We start from the raw sequence: 17,749 nt of genomic DNA on the forward strand, positions 1-17,749 counted from the left end.
AAAAATAAGTTCACAATTAGGGTTTCAAATGTCCTAATCATATCTAGTTTGTTTTCATTTAATATTTTATCCCATCATGTGCATACAGAAGTTAAGATGATAAATAAATTTTATCTCTTTCAGACACACTGATGATAATTAGCTCTTAATCTAATTACTATTTCATTTATTCAGAAATAGCATTTAGACATAAAAACCAATGTCTCACTTTGTAAAATAACCTTTGGTTAATTTACACAAATCTAATACAGCATGTTGTGTAACTTTTAAGTAATACAATGAGTTTCACTACTATCATTTTAGTTTTTAATATTTGTGTCAGCAGGGCTGAGAATATCACATGGTTCAGTCTTCTGCAGGAAGTTATATAATAAAAGCATAGTGCCTTTGAACATGAAAAACATCCCAAAGGCTAGGAGTCCTCTAAAGGAATTGAAAGGTAGAGATTTCAGAGAATTTCTCTCATTTTCAATATGTAAAGTGACTAGTTTTAAGTCACCTTTTGAAGACTTAGTGAAGAAAACAGTGTTCTTTATGCCATTGAGTAAAGCTACTAAAACCATAAGAATTTAGAGATTGGTACTAGGCTACATAATTAATGGGTCATCAAAAAAAGAACCTGTCACTTAGTTACTAAGTATAAGTGAATGAGTTAACTTCCTATGCCAAGTAAGGGTCACACTTCACGTCCCTCATTTGTAAAAAGAAAAGGTGGCCTGGCCAGTGCCATTCAGGATTCTCTGCTAACTGTAAAATGTGGACTAATTTACTTCTCTTTCTTATAGTCCATGTGTATATAAACTTTCAGTTCTTTAAATCAAAAAATTTTATGCACACAACCATGTTGGTGTATTACCCTTAGTTTAAAAATGTACAACTACATAAATAAAAACTATTGTTTCTTCAATATTACTTGACATTTCTTCTGTAATTTCTTTATTTAAAAAAGTAAATGTAACAAGATACTTAAAAAAGGCTAGATACAAAAGTAGTTAAGCTGCTCACGAACATTTAAAATTTTCCAAAATGTATCTTCAATAATCATGATCTTATAAAACATTTTACAGTTATCAGAAAGTGCCCAGGCTGAGTTTACATAACTGAAATACCTTAGTACAAATGTCTAGTTAGAACTGAAGTGCAGTAACCTCCTGACTGACTGCTCATTGAAATAGGGATACAAAGAAAAAAAAGTTGATTGTGATAAAGTATTGTGCATTGGCCCCATCATATGTACAAAAAAAGTGCCCTTACTCAAATGAACAAATTACATGCAAAATATTAGTGATATCATTTAATATCCTAGAGCTCAATGCAGCTAAAATAAACCGCAATAAAAGTGGTTTTCATAGGTAAAAGTGATTTCATCTCTAAGATTTGAATGTCCAGAACTTTTTACAAGTTCCACATACATGATACACAATTGCAGCCAACCACAAATTAAACACCATAAAAAAAGTTAAAATGAAAACACAGAACATACTTAATTTTTTATTTTGAAATTCCCTATTCCCTCTATACAAGAACCTTTGCTGAAACACTTTCCACAAAGGCAGCAGTGAATTTTCAGAACATTTTACATTTTTCCCCTCAGCAAAAAGATAAATCACAGTGTAAATTATGTTGTTCTGCTGTCATCTTTGGCTGGGGTTAGACCCAGAAGTTGTTGACTAGCAAACCATTATAGTCAAATGTTGCTAGTGCTCCTCAGGCCTTTAAGCTACAAACTCAGCAAGGAATGTTTGCATTTAATCTCTTTAAGGTACCACCAGGGTGTGACAGCATTAACTTCCATAAACTTTTATAGACAAATGGAAAAAAATCTACAAAATTAGCTAGTAATATTACACAGCAATACACACTTTTTATACTCTACACAAAACCAAAATTCTTGGTCTTAATGGCGAGTAGCAACTTCTGTTTGAGAATCTGTTTAGAGGAATAGAGTGGGACGTAAAGTCGAGAAATACAAGTATTTGCAGTAGGAAGATGTTGGTCATCTGGTGGTCTTATTGTGATTGAGGGCATAGGCTGAAATCCTTCTTCACTGGCTGGTAATGATGGGCTTGATGTCCAAAAGTAAACCTAAACAGGAGTATAATAATTACAATTTTGGCTTTTAATATAATAACATTAACTCTGCCAACATCTACACAGAACCCCATTCTTAAGGTAAAACCTACAGAGGGATAGGATTTTGAATGGGGTTTTAAATTTATTTCTTGCACTGGGGTGCCTGGGTGGCTCAGTCGGTTAAGTGTCTGACTTCAGCTCAGGTCATGATGTCACAGCTTGTGTGTTCAAGCCCTGCATAGGGCTCTGTGCTGACTGCTCAGAGCCTGAAGCCTGTTTCAGAGTCTGTGTCTCCCTCTCTCTCTGCCCCTCTCAAGAAAGGTTCAGGGTCAAAAGAGAAAAAAGTGTCAGGTATGTAGAAAAGTGACTATATTTCAGGGCCTCAGTTTCTCTGTGGGCCTTTCTAGTGGTTAAATTCCACAAAGTATCGTTTAGTGGAAATAGGGCACAAAATCTCTAAAGAGTTCAAAGACTCAGTTTATGGGTCCAAGCCCCACATCAGGCTCTGCATTAACAGCTCAGAACCTGGAGACTGCTTCAGATTCTATGTCTCCCTCTCTCTGCCCTTCCCCTGCGTGTGCTCTTTCTCAAAAATTGTTGGAAAAAAAAAATGTCTCTTATAGTTTGCCTCTCTATTTTTCCTTCCCTTCCTCAATGATCCTCTGTTAAGTTTCTTAAATTCCACATAGAAAAGGTTTTTTTTTAAGTAATCTCTACATACAACATAGGGCTCGAACTCACAAGAATGACATGTTCCAGCAACCTGAACCAGCCAGGAGCCCACAGGCAAACTTTTTTATAAATATAGTATGATACTATATATTTTCCTTATGGTTTTCTTAATAATACAGTTATATGGGGCGCCTGGGTGGCTCAGTAAGTGTCCAACTCTTGATTTTGTCTTAGGTCATGATCTCACAGTTTGTGAGATCAAGCCCTGCATTGGGCTCTGTGAGAGTACGGAGCCTGCTTGGGATTGTCTCTTCCTCTCTGCCCCTATCCCACTTGTTCTCCCTCTCCCTCTCAAAATTAAATAAAAACTTAAAAAAATACAATAATGTACAAAATAGGTGTAATGCACTGTTTACTAATATAAAAACTTTAGTAAAATTTTGGGGGGAGTCAGAAGTTATACTCAGATTTTCAACTGTGCAGTAGATTGGTGCCCTTAACCCCCATAATGATTTGCTTTCCTGAAGAATGGTTTTCTGAGAAATCTTATCTAATTCTCTAGAAGGGGCAGAAAAAGAAACTCTAAGTGTCAGGTCTATAAAATCTTCAAAGAACTTTACATATATATGTATATGTGTGTGTGTGTATTTTTGAGAGAGAGAGAGAGAGAGAGTGCGCACACGAGCAGGGAAGGGGAAGAGAGAGAGAAGGAGACACAAGAGTCCAAAGAACGCTCCAGGCTCTGAGCTGTCAGTACAGAGCCCAATGTGGGCTCGAATTCATGAGCCATGAGATCATGACCTGAGCGGAAGTTGGATGCTTAACTGAGTCATCTAGATACCCCCGCAAAGAACTTTAAGGACTGGAAGATGCTCTAGAGACAAAGCTGGTCTAATCTACTCATTTTACAGGTAAAAAAAACAAAGTTAATGTAAAATGTTTCTCCAAGGTTGTATATGGCTAGGTAGGGTAGATAACTACCATTGCTGGAGAGTCAAGAAGCTGGAAGAAAAGAAATACTACAGGACTTTTCAGAACTTTTACTAGTGAACTGTGACTCTCTAAGAGGAGGATACACTATGTGGTCTTACCCATTAACCCAAAAACCCTATAATTTGCAAAACTAGTAACCCAAGGAAGAAGAGTTTGCTCTGAATGGTCTGTTATATTCTTATGTCCTTTAGTTTTTCTCCTCAGCACATCAGGATAAAACCAACAATTGTGAAGCATCCTTCTCAAAAGAGGAGGGGGGAAACCCCTTGATATAATGCTTAAGCCCTGTAAATAGGAGTGACCCTCAAATTAAAGCTGTTAATAGGAAATCCTGAGGCCCTTTACAAAGATTTTAAAGACTGAATAGTTAGCAAATTTTCTTCCAGTGGAAGGCAGAAACTACAGTGAAATTTAACTTGACTGACTGGACTAAGGATACATTAGGTTTAAAAACAAAGTTAGTACTAGGGAATAGTTAAAAAAAAAAAAAAAGTCCATCAGAACCTTAGAATTTATACCAGATAGCCAATCATTTTTATCTCTGTTTTTGATAGGTCTTACTGAACCGATAATGGGCTCTTAAAGAAACAAGGTAACTGAATCAAAAAACTGAGTACAGGTGGTCCTGAAACCATGCACACTGGTAGAGACTTTAGGGTCCACAAGATTGGGAAAGTTGAATTATATGGAATCCACCTAGGGAACAACCGAAGTAGAAATTACCAGAGTGGCTAAACCAAGAACAGAACTAGCTAAAAGGACTACTGAACAACTTGTTTCACTATAGTGCAGAAATACTGGAAGACTCCTGGGTCCATTTAAAAATTAAGTAGTGCTGGGCACCTGGGAGGCTTTAGTCGTTAAGTTAATTAGCATCAGACTTTGGCTCAGGGCATGATCTCATGCTTCGTGGGTTCAAGCCCCACGTCAGGCTTTGTGCTGACAGCTCAGAGCCCGGAGCCTGCTTCATATCCTGTGTTTCCTTCTCTCTCTGCCCCTCCCCCGCTCATGCTGTGTCTCAAAAATGAATGTTTAAAAAAATTTAATGAAAAAAAAAAAATCAAGGATGCTAAATGCAGACTCCCCCACTCCAAAAAATAAGTTACTACTGAGCTGGAGATAAATGGGAAACTGTCAAGTTTTGTGCTTTCCCACACACTAACCATTTCCCCTCTTTCAGATAAAATTGGAGAATATATCTAGAAACTGGATTTTTAAAAATATATTCCACAAGAAGTATGGTTGTTAATTACTAAGAACTAAGGCTGGTTTGATAGGGAAGACGCTGCAAAGAACCATGAGGAATATGGCAGAAAGGATCTCTGGAATTTTCTAGGTAAGGAACATCCCACAAATTTCTCAAAGTCTAGTGAAGACTACCTTTCAAGACTGATGGACAGGTTGATTTGGTTATGGATATACTCAAGGATAGACATAGATTCCACTGACTTGGTAGGCTTTCACTATGATCAAAGTTTATATTATCTAATTTATGATTCTAAAAATAAGTAGTAACATTAAAATCACAGACTTAATACATATCATAAGCTACTCTATTCTTAGTACACTATACAGATAGCAATCAAGATACTATTTAGAAATTTTGCAAAGGCTTGCCACTGGCCAAAAGGATTAAGGATATATAAAAGGAGCAGCCAGCATATGTAAGCACTATAGGGAAAAAGAAACATTTGTCTCAACAATCAACTGGTATTTTCTTCTGGGACTAAGAAAACCAAAACTGCCTTATATTTCTGACCTTCTATAATTTTCCTTAACCAAAATTAAAATGACCAACCATTACAAACTTAAAAGGTTATCATACACAGTATTTTATATTTTGTTTTGCTAATTTTGTAAAAATTTTAACTTACAAGATCTTGTCGTTCTGTCATGCTCATTTTCTCTACTATTGACCAGAACCAACGCTTGAACTGCAAGAGCTTCTCAGCATTTTCTCCTATGAAAAATATAAATCCAATATACTGTACCAATTATTACTTTAAAACACTGCTTCTTATAAAAAATAGATACAGAACTGTTATTTAGGATCAGGGGTTTAATTCCTAATATAGGAAATTAGGACCATTTGTACAATGTAAAACTTCTATAGTTCATTACTCAATCCTGACTTAAGATGACCAAGAAAAATGGATCATCAGCCTCAAAACTGATCATCAATACTTTAATCCTATCTGTTGAACTTGCACCAGTGCTTCACAAATTTTAATGAATTTACAAATTACTTGGGGATCTTTTTAAAATACAGATTCGCATCTACTAGGTCTGGGAGAAGGGAGGAAAAGAACTGAAATTCTGCATTTCTAAAACACTTCTAGATGACACTGATGCTGCTAATCTGAGGATCATATATGGAGGGTCCTTAGGTATTTATTTTTCCCCTCTTAGGTTTTTGGTTTGTAAATGAGACAAATTCTCATCTCACCAGTATTGAAAACTATACTAAAAAGTAGCACAGAAACTATTTTACAATGAATCTATACGTTGTCAAGCATGAAGAAAAAACAAAATTTAACTTGCTATAATTTAGCTGAAGCTGTTTGCAAAATATGAAAAAGGGGGAAAAATCAGTGCCTTCACGTAGGCAATAATTTTGGACTATAGGTGTAATCCTTCCATAAGGAATTTCATGGCTTCCAGTGTCTTTATGGTATAGTCACAGCTCAAATTCTATTCCTAGGCCACTTGAAAACGAAGTGTTACAGAAAATCAGGCGCTGAAGGTAAATGTTATTCTAGGAGGAATATCACTACCTCTTGTTATTCTTTCTGGATTTTCCATGTGTTTGTATGTTATTATGTCTTTGTAAGTGAGCTCTGGGTCCAGTTCTACAGAGCAAACACCATGCAGTCAAATTCTTTAATTAGAGAGTCTAGGAGATTAGGAGGAATTGGGAAAGGCCAATCGAACTGTCACATGGATTATATTTTCTTAGTATACAAAATCCATTTACATAGCTGCTCACCACAATGAAGTTTTACTTGTATTCAATCTAAACCATATACTCTTTAAAAACCTAGAAATGTTAACCACAGATTTAAGAATAACCTAATGCTAAGCCATCATAGTTCAATAATATCTTAAAAATGTACACAAAAAGCCTTGAACACCTGAGTTATACAGCATTTCTAAACCCTGTAAATTTATCAAGTGTATTCCTTAAATATTCACAAAATCTCCTACCTGATTCATCATTGAAAGAGGTGAAACTGATCAACATCTGCACATTAACTTCACCACAGCCATTTACCAAAAGTCTAAAATCTTCTGCTGTTAAATCTTCTAATGAATTTTTGGGAAGCACATCCAGTAGACCTTTCCTCATTGCCTACAGAATATTTTAAAAATTACCTTTTCATTACTCTGAGTACTTTATTTTCCATGTAGCATTTTTTGTTGTTAAAGCCCAATATCTAACTTTAGCAGCCTAAGAATACTAGTTCTCATTTAAACCAGAGAGAAAGAAATAAAATTAAGTATTTTTAAATTGACAGATTCAAAAGAGAGGCAGAGGGGGGAAAAAAGGCATCATGAATAGGCAGGCAATAGGTTCAAAAGTGAAACCATATTGTTATACACCAGGATTTAACTGAAGTAATTTACACATTAATAAAATAGGCTACTCATGAAGCAAGAATAGCTTCAATTTGTCGAACATGCTTTCCTGTCACATGCTATGAAAAGTACGACAAAAGAACACAAACTCAAAATCTAGAGGCTCACTGAGAAATTACAATGTGCCATGAACTGTTCTTAGGCACCTTACATGTATTAATGCATTTAATTCTATCCTCATTTTGCAGAAGAGGGAACCAAGGCACAAAATACTTAGTTTGCTAGTGTCATATAACAGCTAAACAGTGTTGCAGCCATGATTTGAATCCTGACAGTAGGACTTCAGAGCCTGCACAATTATTCCCAGCACAGAGATCAGAACACTTGACAAATACAGCAGGCCTGATGTTGCTCTTTAGAAGGCTCTCCTGGAGGGGGATGGTCCTTGGCTGGCATCTGGAAACTTGGTTTTCGGAATGTTCCCCCTACATTACTGATACGGCTGTTCTGAATGCCTGGAGCAATGAACCCTGCTGTGCCAGCTTACCTAGACTATTTGTGCAGACAATGTGACTTATGATGAACACATGCCTCTAACAGTCTAAATTTCAGTAATCAGGGCTGGCTGCATAGGCAGAAAATGCTTACAGGACTGGCCTCTAATATAAAACCTGAGCTGTGACTCTTAAGCAGGCTTCTCTAAACACAAACACTGTCCATGTGTTTCTAATTCACTGTTGGAGGAAAGAAGTATATTCTTTGTGACAACCCATGGCCCCAGAGAGAGAACTTTGGAAGCCTGCACCTAGATTCCTCCAGATTTGGTTTGATGTACTTTTTTCCCTTGCCGGGAGTCCTTTTGCTACAATAAACCATAACTATCAGTACTATTGCCTTGGAGTCCTTCTAGTCAGTCGCTTTCAAGTATGGGTGGTGGTAGGACCCCAAAACAGTAGTCATTTCAGTTCCACAAGAATCCTTTCTGAACTTTTACTCACCAAATTGACTTTGATGATCATATAGTTTATCCAAGTAGTTTTACCCAACAGAAGGTGAATGCTTGGTCTGGATTCAGGTGTAACTTACACTGTACATAAATTAATTTGGTTTAAAAATTTTAACCTTTTATAGGCAAGCTGAATACACTCTGAAATAGTTTACCACATGAAGACACAAATAGCCTCATCAGATCAAATAACACTTTTGAGAAAATACTCACATGTAATGGCTGTTCTGCAACTACCAACATTCTGTGTTCTGCATATTTCCGCACATATTCATACACATTCTGAGGAGTGACTGGTATATTTACACCATTAGGAATAAGTTCAACCTGTAATAATTTAGCACTGCCATTTAAAAGCAATTTGGTCAAAGCAGTAGTAAGTCTACAGTTCATAAAATAATTCCCTAAAATTCTAAAATCTAAACACAAATTGCTGACCAATATCCAAGGGATGCAAGAATTTAGGCCTAAATAAGCACTAAAAACTACCTTTCAGTCTGTCTCATTAACCCTCCATCCTTCTCTCTATGCCTGTCAGTCCAGTGTGTCTTTTCTCTGCATGTTTGTGTGTGTGTCTCTCGCTCTATGTCCCCATCCAAACTGTTTCTGTATAAAATAAGCACAACAGACTAACCAAATTCTCTTGCCAGAATCAGAAAGTTACATATTTGCTTTACCTGTCCTCCACCCTCTTCTTTACACAAGTCAATTGCAAATGCCAAATCCATTGCAGAGAAAACAGCATCAGCATCTGAACTCTGAGAAGCGAGGATAAGTTGCCGTAAACTCTCATACATCACAGGGTCAAAAAAAGCAAAATCATGCCAATTGACCTAAGGAAGTAATCATATGGAACTCAATTATAAAACATCTTCACTACAATTTTATCTAATTTGAAGGTATAAAGAATAATATTCCACTAAGTATATTAAAACTGATTTAAAAAGATAAAATTTTAATCTTTGGCTCTGATAACATATTTAATTTTCAAGGTATAAAAAATGTAACATATATTTTGAAAAAAAAAAAAAAAAAAGCCAGTAATGGAGGAGTTTAAGTTACAAAATAATTTGCAAAAATCCTGCATTAATTATTAAACAATGATTATGCTAAGCAGCTGGTCCTTAATATATATCCTATTTAGTCTTGATTATAATAAAATAGATTATTAATTCTAGATGATGAATCTGATGCTCAAAGGAATTGGGTTATACTGGAGTCTATTTGATTCCATGATCTTTTCCATAAACCTCGTTAAAGAATCCACATATCAACATTTCTGAGCTGTTGCTAAGCTTTAAACCTAGTTCCTCTTTGGACAAGAACATTTAGCTGGAATATTTTAAGAATTCAACAGGGTCAGAGTTAAAATATATATATATATATATATATACACACACATACATATATATATATATATGTATATATATATACACACACATATATATACACCCACATACATATGATATGCTGTATTAATAGAAAACTATTCATCAGTGAATGTGATTAAAAAAAAATCGACTACAGCTTTAACAGTGTTAATTTGTATCAGATGTGCGATATACATTGCTGGAAAAGACTAAAATATTTCATTGTTTTGTGTCAAGTAATTTCTTTATAATACCTTTAAAACACTGGCAGTTACATTTTAAACCAAAAGCTGCATAGTTGGTATTATACATTAATTTTAAAGGATGTGGTTTTTTCCCCTCCTCCCAGTATAAAAAGAATGTGCAGGCAGGCAAACTATCAAAGCATATAAGGAAATTAAGCTAATTCTATCACCCAGAGATAAAGATCAAGCATGCTATGCTGGATTTTCTTACATTCTTTTGTCCCCCTCCCTCCTGTACATCTTACACAGATTTTTGAAGCCAACAATGCTCTTTTCAATAAAATACTACTACTACTTCCACTACCACCTGTTTGAACAAATAATAATCGTTAAAATCTATTGAGCACTTACCAGGCACTATATAGTTTTACCATTTTCTAAATGGGAAAATCTGCGATAGGTGTCAGGGGATTTGTCTGCAACAAGATCCAGGTCTGTCAGACACTGTCAAACCCACCTGTGTCACCCACTCTGCTATGCTATCTCCTCCATGTATTGAGATTTTTTTTTCCCATGTCATTAAAGGTTTGAAAATGACTTATAATGGCTATAAAAGGAAAATTTTGCAATTGTAAAAGCAGTTAGGTTCATTAAAATCACTTACTTTCCTACCAAGCAACACTTTAATTACATGTCTATTCAATGTAATAGGACATAGTTCATTCTGTAACAGACATAGTCCAAGAATCCTAAAAATAAAAACAGGGAAATATATTTAAATTTGAAAATAATTCTAGAACATATATAACCCCACACATACATACATAATATATATATACAGTATTTTGAGAAATTTTCTACAGCCTCATTTCTAATCAGTATGAAATAGAGCATATACACATTTTAAAAACTGTTTTAGAAAAGTCTTGAACTGAAATTTTATAAAAATTCAAATGTAAGATTAGGATTATTTTACCTGCCAATGTTTCTGAAACAATTCAATCTTGCTTCTGTGTTTTTGCCAGGCCGTGGAGTATAAAATCCTCTTTTTCCAGGTTGGTAAAACAAAGGGGCATTATCGTCACCATCATCTGTATCGTCTAAATCCATATCTACAACACTTCGACTAGAACCATGACGCTTTCGGTTTTCCTAATAATAGAATATCAGAGATTAAGTCCCCAAACTGATTTTTACAACAAAACATATAAACTAGTCATTGAAATGACTAAAGTCATTTCTAAAGTCATTGAAAGTGAAGTCAGGCAGGTAAAGCAACATTTAAATGTAAATAAACTCTTTTTAAAGTTTATTTTGAGAGAGAGTGCATGCACATGGGGGAGGGGCCCAGAGAGAGGGAGAGAGAATCCCAAGCAGGCTCCATGCTATCAGTGCATAGCCCACGAGGGGCTCGATCTCACAAACTGAACTCTGAGATCATGACCCGAATTGAAATCCAGTTGGATGCCCTACTGACCCACCCAGGCGCCCCTGTAAATAAACTATTAAACTCATCCTTTCAGAACTGTGGTACAGGAAGCTCAGGCCTGTTAAATCCTTCTCTGTCCATTTTAAAAAAATCACTAATGAAAATGGTAGCTTCTTTCCCCTTAATTCCTCAAAGATATTTGTGCTGGATATAGAATTCTGGATTAACTTCTTGAGAGACAGACTGTAAGCAGGGGAGGAGGAGGGAGAGGGAGAAAGAAGGAATCCCAAGCAGGCTCTGCACTGTCAACACAGAGCCTAATGTGGGGTTTGATCTCATGAACCATGAGATCATGACCTGAGCCAAAACCAAGAGTTCGATGCTTAACTGACTGAGCCACCCAGGTGCCCCTGGACTGACAACTCTCTTTTTTTTTTAATGTTTGTTTTATTTTTGAGAGAGAGAGCAAGGGAGGGGCAGAGGGAGAGGGAGACACAGAATCTGAAGCAGGTTCCAGGCTCTGAGCTGTCAGCACAGACCCTGACATGGGGCTTGAACCCACAACTGTGAGATCGTGACCTGAGCTGAAGTCAGATGTTTAACCGACTGAGCTACCCAGGTGCCCCTGGATCGACAATTCTTAAAGCACTCTTGAGGATGATGAACCACTGTCTTCTGGCCTATACCAGTTCTGATGAGAAATCCATGGTCTTTCAAATCAGTTTCTCTATACATAAGGCACTATTCTTTGCTTAGTTTTACAGCAGTTCGATGATAATATAGTTTTCTTTCACTTTATCCTATTTAGGGTTCACTGAGTACCTTGAATCTATAAATCTATGTTGTGTACCACATTTGGTAAGTTTTCAGTTACTATTTCTTCATATATTTTCCTGTTGCTACAGGAATATCTCTTCTTCTGGATACTCTAATGACTTGGATGTTTGATCTTTTGATATGGTCCCACAGATCCAAAAAATTGTTCTTTTGTTCAGAATCTTCTCTCTGTTCTTCAGAGTAGATAATTTCTATCTACAAAAGTTGACACTTTCCTATCATCTTCATTCTGCTATTGACCTATCTGGCGAATTTTTTTCTTTTAGATACTCTTTTAATTCTAAACTTTTCCCTTGGTTCTCTTTTAAAGTTTCTATTTCTCTGCTGTGAACCTCTTTCAGTTCATTCGTGTTTATCTCATAGAGTATGAGATAAAATCTGTGGTAATTCCAACACAAGTAGTTCATCTTGAAGTTGGTATCTACTGGGTCTTTTCCCAGGAAAACTGGTTGGTCTTTCCTGGCTCTTTGTATTTTGGAATGCCTCCCGGGCCTTTTAAATATTATGTTGTGAAACTCTGGGTCTTGTTAAAATGATAGGGGAGAATGGTGATATTTTGCGGTTTTAGGAGGCAATCAACCTGGTTAGATTCAGACTGAAATGTCCCATCTATGTGCAATGATTCCAGTAACAAATTTTCACAGCCTTCTATCATACTGTTTGGGTCTGCCCAGCACCATCTGTAATAGTCTGGGACTTGGACAATGGTTTCATACCACAGTTTAGTTCTCAGAGCCTTTTCTATCTTCCAACTATGGTGGGAGTAAAAGGGGATCAGCTTACTCTCGTGCCTGAAACAATACCATACCAGCTGTTTTTCAAGTTTTGACTTTCCTCTATAATCTGTATGCTATTGTCTACTTTTTAGAATCCTCAGGCAGTTCCTTTTCGCATTTTGTTCAGTTTTTAGTTGTAGTCAATGGAAGAGATAAGATTATACTGGGTTTGCTCCACCTTGAGTGGCAGTGAAGTTCTCAGGTAGCTCAAGAATGAAATACATCATGTGCTAAAAAAGCCTTCTTTACTGCTCTCCTCCACATGGTCTCATTTTCTCTGCATCTTTGGCACTCAATTCTTCCTTAAGGAATAAGCCCTAAGAAATTCATGACATCTCTAAATTCAAGCTTAATTCAGGCTGTGCTAAATTAGAGTTCCAAGTGCTTATTATTAGCACATGTACAAAATATCTCTTACCTGTACCTTTTCAGAGGAGTCTAATAATCCAAGATCCAGGATACTATCAGCTCCATTTTCCCTAAAAACAAACAAAATAACCTTTCACATTCCAGATAACTGAAACTTCTAAAATTTAGTGTAGAGAAACATGCATTTGAATTTATAAGAATTTATAAATACATTTAAAGTTTTGAAATAAATACCTAGGGCACTTACTAGTCTTAGTGCATATATAAGAGCAGAGAAGTCAGTATTATATACACACAAAAAACAGATTTTACGTGTGTGATTCAAGATAATGAGATAAAGGCTACCTGGTTTAAGACAAAATAAATGCAGTCTTCACAGGGGGACTGAAGATTAGGCTCACAGGGAGCATTGTAAGAGAACAGAAAATGTTCAGAAAGCAATCACAATGGGAACTGAATTCCTTAGTGTATTTAATTATTCTAGAATACTAATAAATTCACTATTTACTTTATAAAGCCAGCTGAAAGCAGTCTTCAAGTCTTCTACTGAATGCAAGTCTTTTACTTGCATTCGGTAGAAAATACTACTAATAATGCAAACCTTACATATGTTTAAGAAAGATTTTTATAAAATTTATTTATTGATTTACAGAGTACACACATGACCCAGGGAGGGACAGAAAGGGAGGGAGAGAGAATCCCAAGCAGGCTCCGCCAAAGTCGAGTCCGATGCCTAACCAACTCAGCCACACCCAGGAGCCCCCGTTTATAACCATCTTTTTATCAAAATGCACATCCCTCAAAACCTTTCCTATAATGGGCTGAGCTCTATCATGGTGTTGATTACGTCCAGAGACTGGGAAAAGTAATGAAGAAACAGCACATAAAAGCCCAGAGAAGAAAAAAAATAATTAACAGTAAAGAAAATAAACTTCTAGCAGTGGTCTTTTTGCTTCCACCATTCAAAGGCTATGAAACAGATAAGTGGCTATTAAGTTTCAGTGCTTAGCCTACCCACTTATCCATTTCTTAGGACTATATCCAATCCAAGTTCCTCATGTAAAATCATGACTAGGAAGAAAAGACAGAAATCTGCATCTAAAATAACACTTTGGGGTGCCTGGGTGGGTCAGTTGGTTATTAAGTGTCTGACTTCAGCTCAGGTCATGATCTCATAGTTTGTGAGTTTCAGCCCCACATTGGGCTCTGTGCTGAGAGCTCAGCCTGGAGCCTGCTTCAGATTCTGGGTCTCCCCTTCTCTTTGCCCAGCCCCCACCCCCACTTGCGATCTGTCTTTCTCTCTCTCAAAAATAAACATTAAAATGATGGGTACTGAGGAGGGCACCTTTTGGGATGAGCACTGGGTGTTGTATGGAAACCAATTTGACAATAAATTTCATATATTGAAAAAAAATAAATAAAAATAAACATTAAGAAAATAATAATTAACATTTCAAAGCCAAACTGGATATCAGAGTGGCCCCAGAACAGAAGGCACTGAATAAGTTTGGCATATCTTCCTGATGTCACCCTGGGAAAAGAATTATTTAGCTGTTAGATAATTTTAGGTTTTACAGTAAAAGAAATATATTACACAACAGAAAGCAAAAACTTACAGGAATTTTTTAAACAAATCAGAAGTCCTAAAAGAAATTTCATGCTTATGGCAAGAACTCAGGGACTACACACCAATTCCTTGAAGTATCTGGCCTCTGCCATCAGGGGTATTCTGGTAGAGAATTTGGGATGTACTTCTTTCAAGTAATTTCTAAATTTCAGGTATATAAAAGATTTTTAGAGCATAAGTCACGCTAAAATTCTACCTTTCTAATACACTTGAAACAACTGTCACTCGTGAATTTTAAGCCATCTCTTCAAAAAACATTTAATGTCATGTATTTATAGTATAAATTTTATTTTTAGGATGTACTGCCACCATATCTTAAAGTAGTTGATGTTTAAACTGAAATACCTTCCCAATTATATACTTTACCGTCCATGTGCTATAATGAGTTCCATGGCTTCATCCACTCTTGCTCTCAGAGAATCTTCACTTGCTAGAAGGAGAAGCAGCTGAGCTGGGGATAATTCCAACAGCATGCCGGTGATTTTACTTGCAAACGCCTGCAAACAATGAGCAAATGTTACTTGCCCCTACTCTCTGAAACCTGTCTAAATCAACAATCTTTTATCCCTAAAACAAAAAAAAAAAAAAAAAAAAAAAAAAAAGGAGAAAGAAAATTAAGAAACCTGGAAACAAAACATTTCTAAACCAGTAAGGTATTTTATTAAATGAGAAGCTTAATTATAGAGAACTTTGGTAGTCTTGTTAAAGCTAGTTTAAAATTTGTATGACAAGCCTTTATTTTTGATATCCATGAGTAAACACACAAATACTTGATTTCCATTTTTTCTCATTTCTTACATGTAGGGCAGAAGAAAAGAAAGGGAGGGAAGAAGTAAAGGAGGGAGATGAAAGATGCCTATGTTTAAGGCTAAGGATTTACTGAAAGAAATATGTTATGTATAAAGACAAACAAAAAACCACTAGTTTATGTTTCATATTATATGAAAGAAACCTGACAGGACATTCAATATAAAAATCTCCTAGCAACAGGTAACAACAGCAATAAAGAAAGTACAGTATTTGCAATGTTTTAGCTACAACTTGTTAACAGATTAAAAAGTCTGCTTCAAAAGGTAACAATTTGTACAAATAAAGGTACAAATTGAACGCACAGATAATTCTTTAGCACACAAGGAACTTACCAGGTAGAAGCCAACTTAACATAGGTGGAAAAAACAAACCTCAAGCTACCCTCCAGCACATTTTGCAGCTTTCCCTCTTAAGCTTCCATTTTGTTACTACAGTCCTCAACCACTTGAATGGCCAGTAGCTAACAGCTTTTTAAAATACCAGCTTTAATCCAAAAACAAAAATGAGGACGCCCAGGTGGCTCAGTCGGTTAAGTGTCCGACTTCGGCCCAGGTCATGACCTCACAGTCTGTGGGTTTGAGCCCCATGTCGGGCTCTGCGCTGACAGTTCAGAGCCTGGAGCCTGCTTTGGATTCTGTGTCTCCTTCCCTTTCGCTGCCCCTCCCCTGCTCACACTGTGTCTCTCTCTTTCAAAAACAAAAATGGCACAGCCAGTTAAGAGGGACTAAGTGTACCATACATACTGGTTGCATTGCTTGCACTCGGGGATAAAGTCTCTCTCCAAGTGCCTGACGATGTGCTGGCAGAGGATCAGGATCATCACTAGGATTCCCTTCAGAAGCTGGTCTGAAGGGTCTAGTGTCAATGGAAAGCTGTCTTCTAAAGTCTCTGAAAGAAGAACAAAGCTATTATAATTCATCTCCCTTGTCTGCAAAATAACATCAGCACAACCAGTAATAGAGATGGAAAACCAAAGCATATAGGCAGCTCTAATTATCAAGATGGCAGAATGCTTAATAGATGATGGTTGGGAAATAAAGGTTTTCTAGACATTAATACTCAAAAATCTATAAATTTGTAATACATAGTTCAATTTGATTCTAAGGGAGTAGGACCATAAAATACCAGATTATCAAGAATCCACTCACATTTCCTAGGAGTTTTAGTCCAAATTAAATGCCACCCACCCTCAGACAAAAATTAAGGTTTAAATAGAATACAATTGCCACAATTAAAATTTTAAGACAAATTTAGGAAAGAATGAATGACAGTTATGTAATTTCAACTGCCCCTGGGTTTTTAAAGCAGAATATTTTAGTAACAGTACAGTTACTTTACATATACCCAAATACTAAAACTTTTCCTAAAAAATAGTCCATAATTGAGATCCTCTCATTCCAGGCCTACCTCCAATTTCATTCCCTAAGGTGGTATTCAATAAAAGAAACAAAATTCTCTCACCTATCTCGATCTCTCCGAGAACCTGCTCGCAAGCCACTACTCCTCCTCATTTCCCTTTCTCTCTCCCTTTCCCGATCCCTCTCTCCTCTGTTCCTTAATCTCTGCATTAAACCTGAAAGAAAATATAAAACATACTTTGTTTAGATAAATGTAAATGAAACTATTTTAACTGTCAAAGTTAATGTGAGGACATGAGACCAACTTGCGAACATGACAGGTGAAAATTACCTCCCTTAACATCTGTTAGTACCTTCCACTTATTCTCCCTATGGTTTTGAAGGCTAGGGGTAATTATATAGAATGTACTTGGCTCGTAATAGATGTTAGATCAGTATGTATTTAATGAATTATGTCACAGTTGTGAAATGATATATAGCAACTGGGGCTGTTAGTTTTACCATAAATAATGCTGAAGTTTCGTATATGATTAGAGTCAGATTTATTTAGTTTTGGGCATTAAGCAAAATATAGGCCACCCAAAACATCAGCTACTATTATTTTCAAAACCTTAACCATAAGCCAGAGTATGGTTTCCTAAAGAATGTGCAGGAAACAGTGATTTCTA

The 17,749-nt window shown here is 36.2% G+C and overlaps 1 protein-coding gene across 6 annotated transcripts in view; it reads right to left on the reverse strand.

The window, feature by feature from the left end:
- Positions 1-909: 909 nt before the first annotated feature.
- The window catches only part of UBR5 (ubiquitin protein ligase E3 component n-recognin 5), a 139,769-nt gene continuing 122,929 nt past the window's right edge, over positions 910-17,749 (reverse strand). For 5 of the 6 annotated variants that reach the window (XM_040494151.1, XM_040494149.1, XM_040494152.1 and 2 more), the window contains exons 49-59: positions 17,185-17,296; positions 16,467-16,611; positions 15,280-15,410; positions 13,336-13,396; positions 10,852-11,027; positions 10,540-10,624; positions 8,998-9,153; positions 8,534-8,647; positions 6,943-7,087; positions 5,613-5,698; positions 910-2,085 (exon numbers count right to left, since the gene is read on the reverse strand). In XM_040494151.1, the coding sequence (XP_040350085.1) occupies positions 1,873-2,085; positions 5,613-5,698; positions 6,943-7,087; positions 8,534-8,647; positions 8,998-9,153; positions 10,540-10,624; positions 10,852-11,027; positions 13,336-13,396; positions 15,280-15,410; positions 16,467-16,611; positions 17,185-17,296 (1,424 nt within the window). In that variant the 3' untranslated portion in view covers positions 910-1,872. The remainder of the gene's footprint in view (positions 2,086-5,612; positions 5,699-6,942; positions 7,088-8,533; positions 8,648-8,997; positions 9,154-10,539; positions 10,625-10,851; positions 11,028-13,335; positions 13,397-15,279; positions 15,411-16,466; positions 16,612-17,184; positions 17,297-17,749) is intronic. The other variant, XM_040494148.1, reaches the window with a different exon arrangement.

This window comes from Herpailurus yagouaroundi, unplaced genomic scaffold (genome assembly GCF_014898765.1).
Source record: "Herpailurus yagouaroundi ecotype Mexico unplaced genomic scaffold, PumYag 186, whole genome shotgun sequence".
Taxonomy (NCBI): Eukaryota; Metazoa; Chordata; class Mammalia; order Carnivora; family Felidae; genus Herpailurus; species Herpailurus yagouaroundi.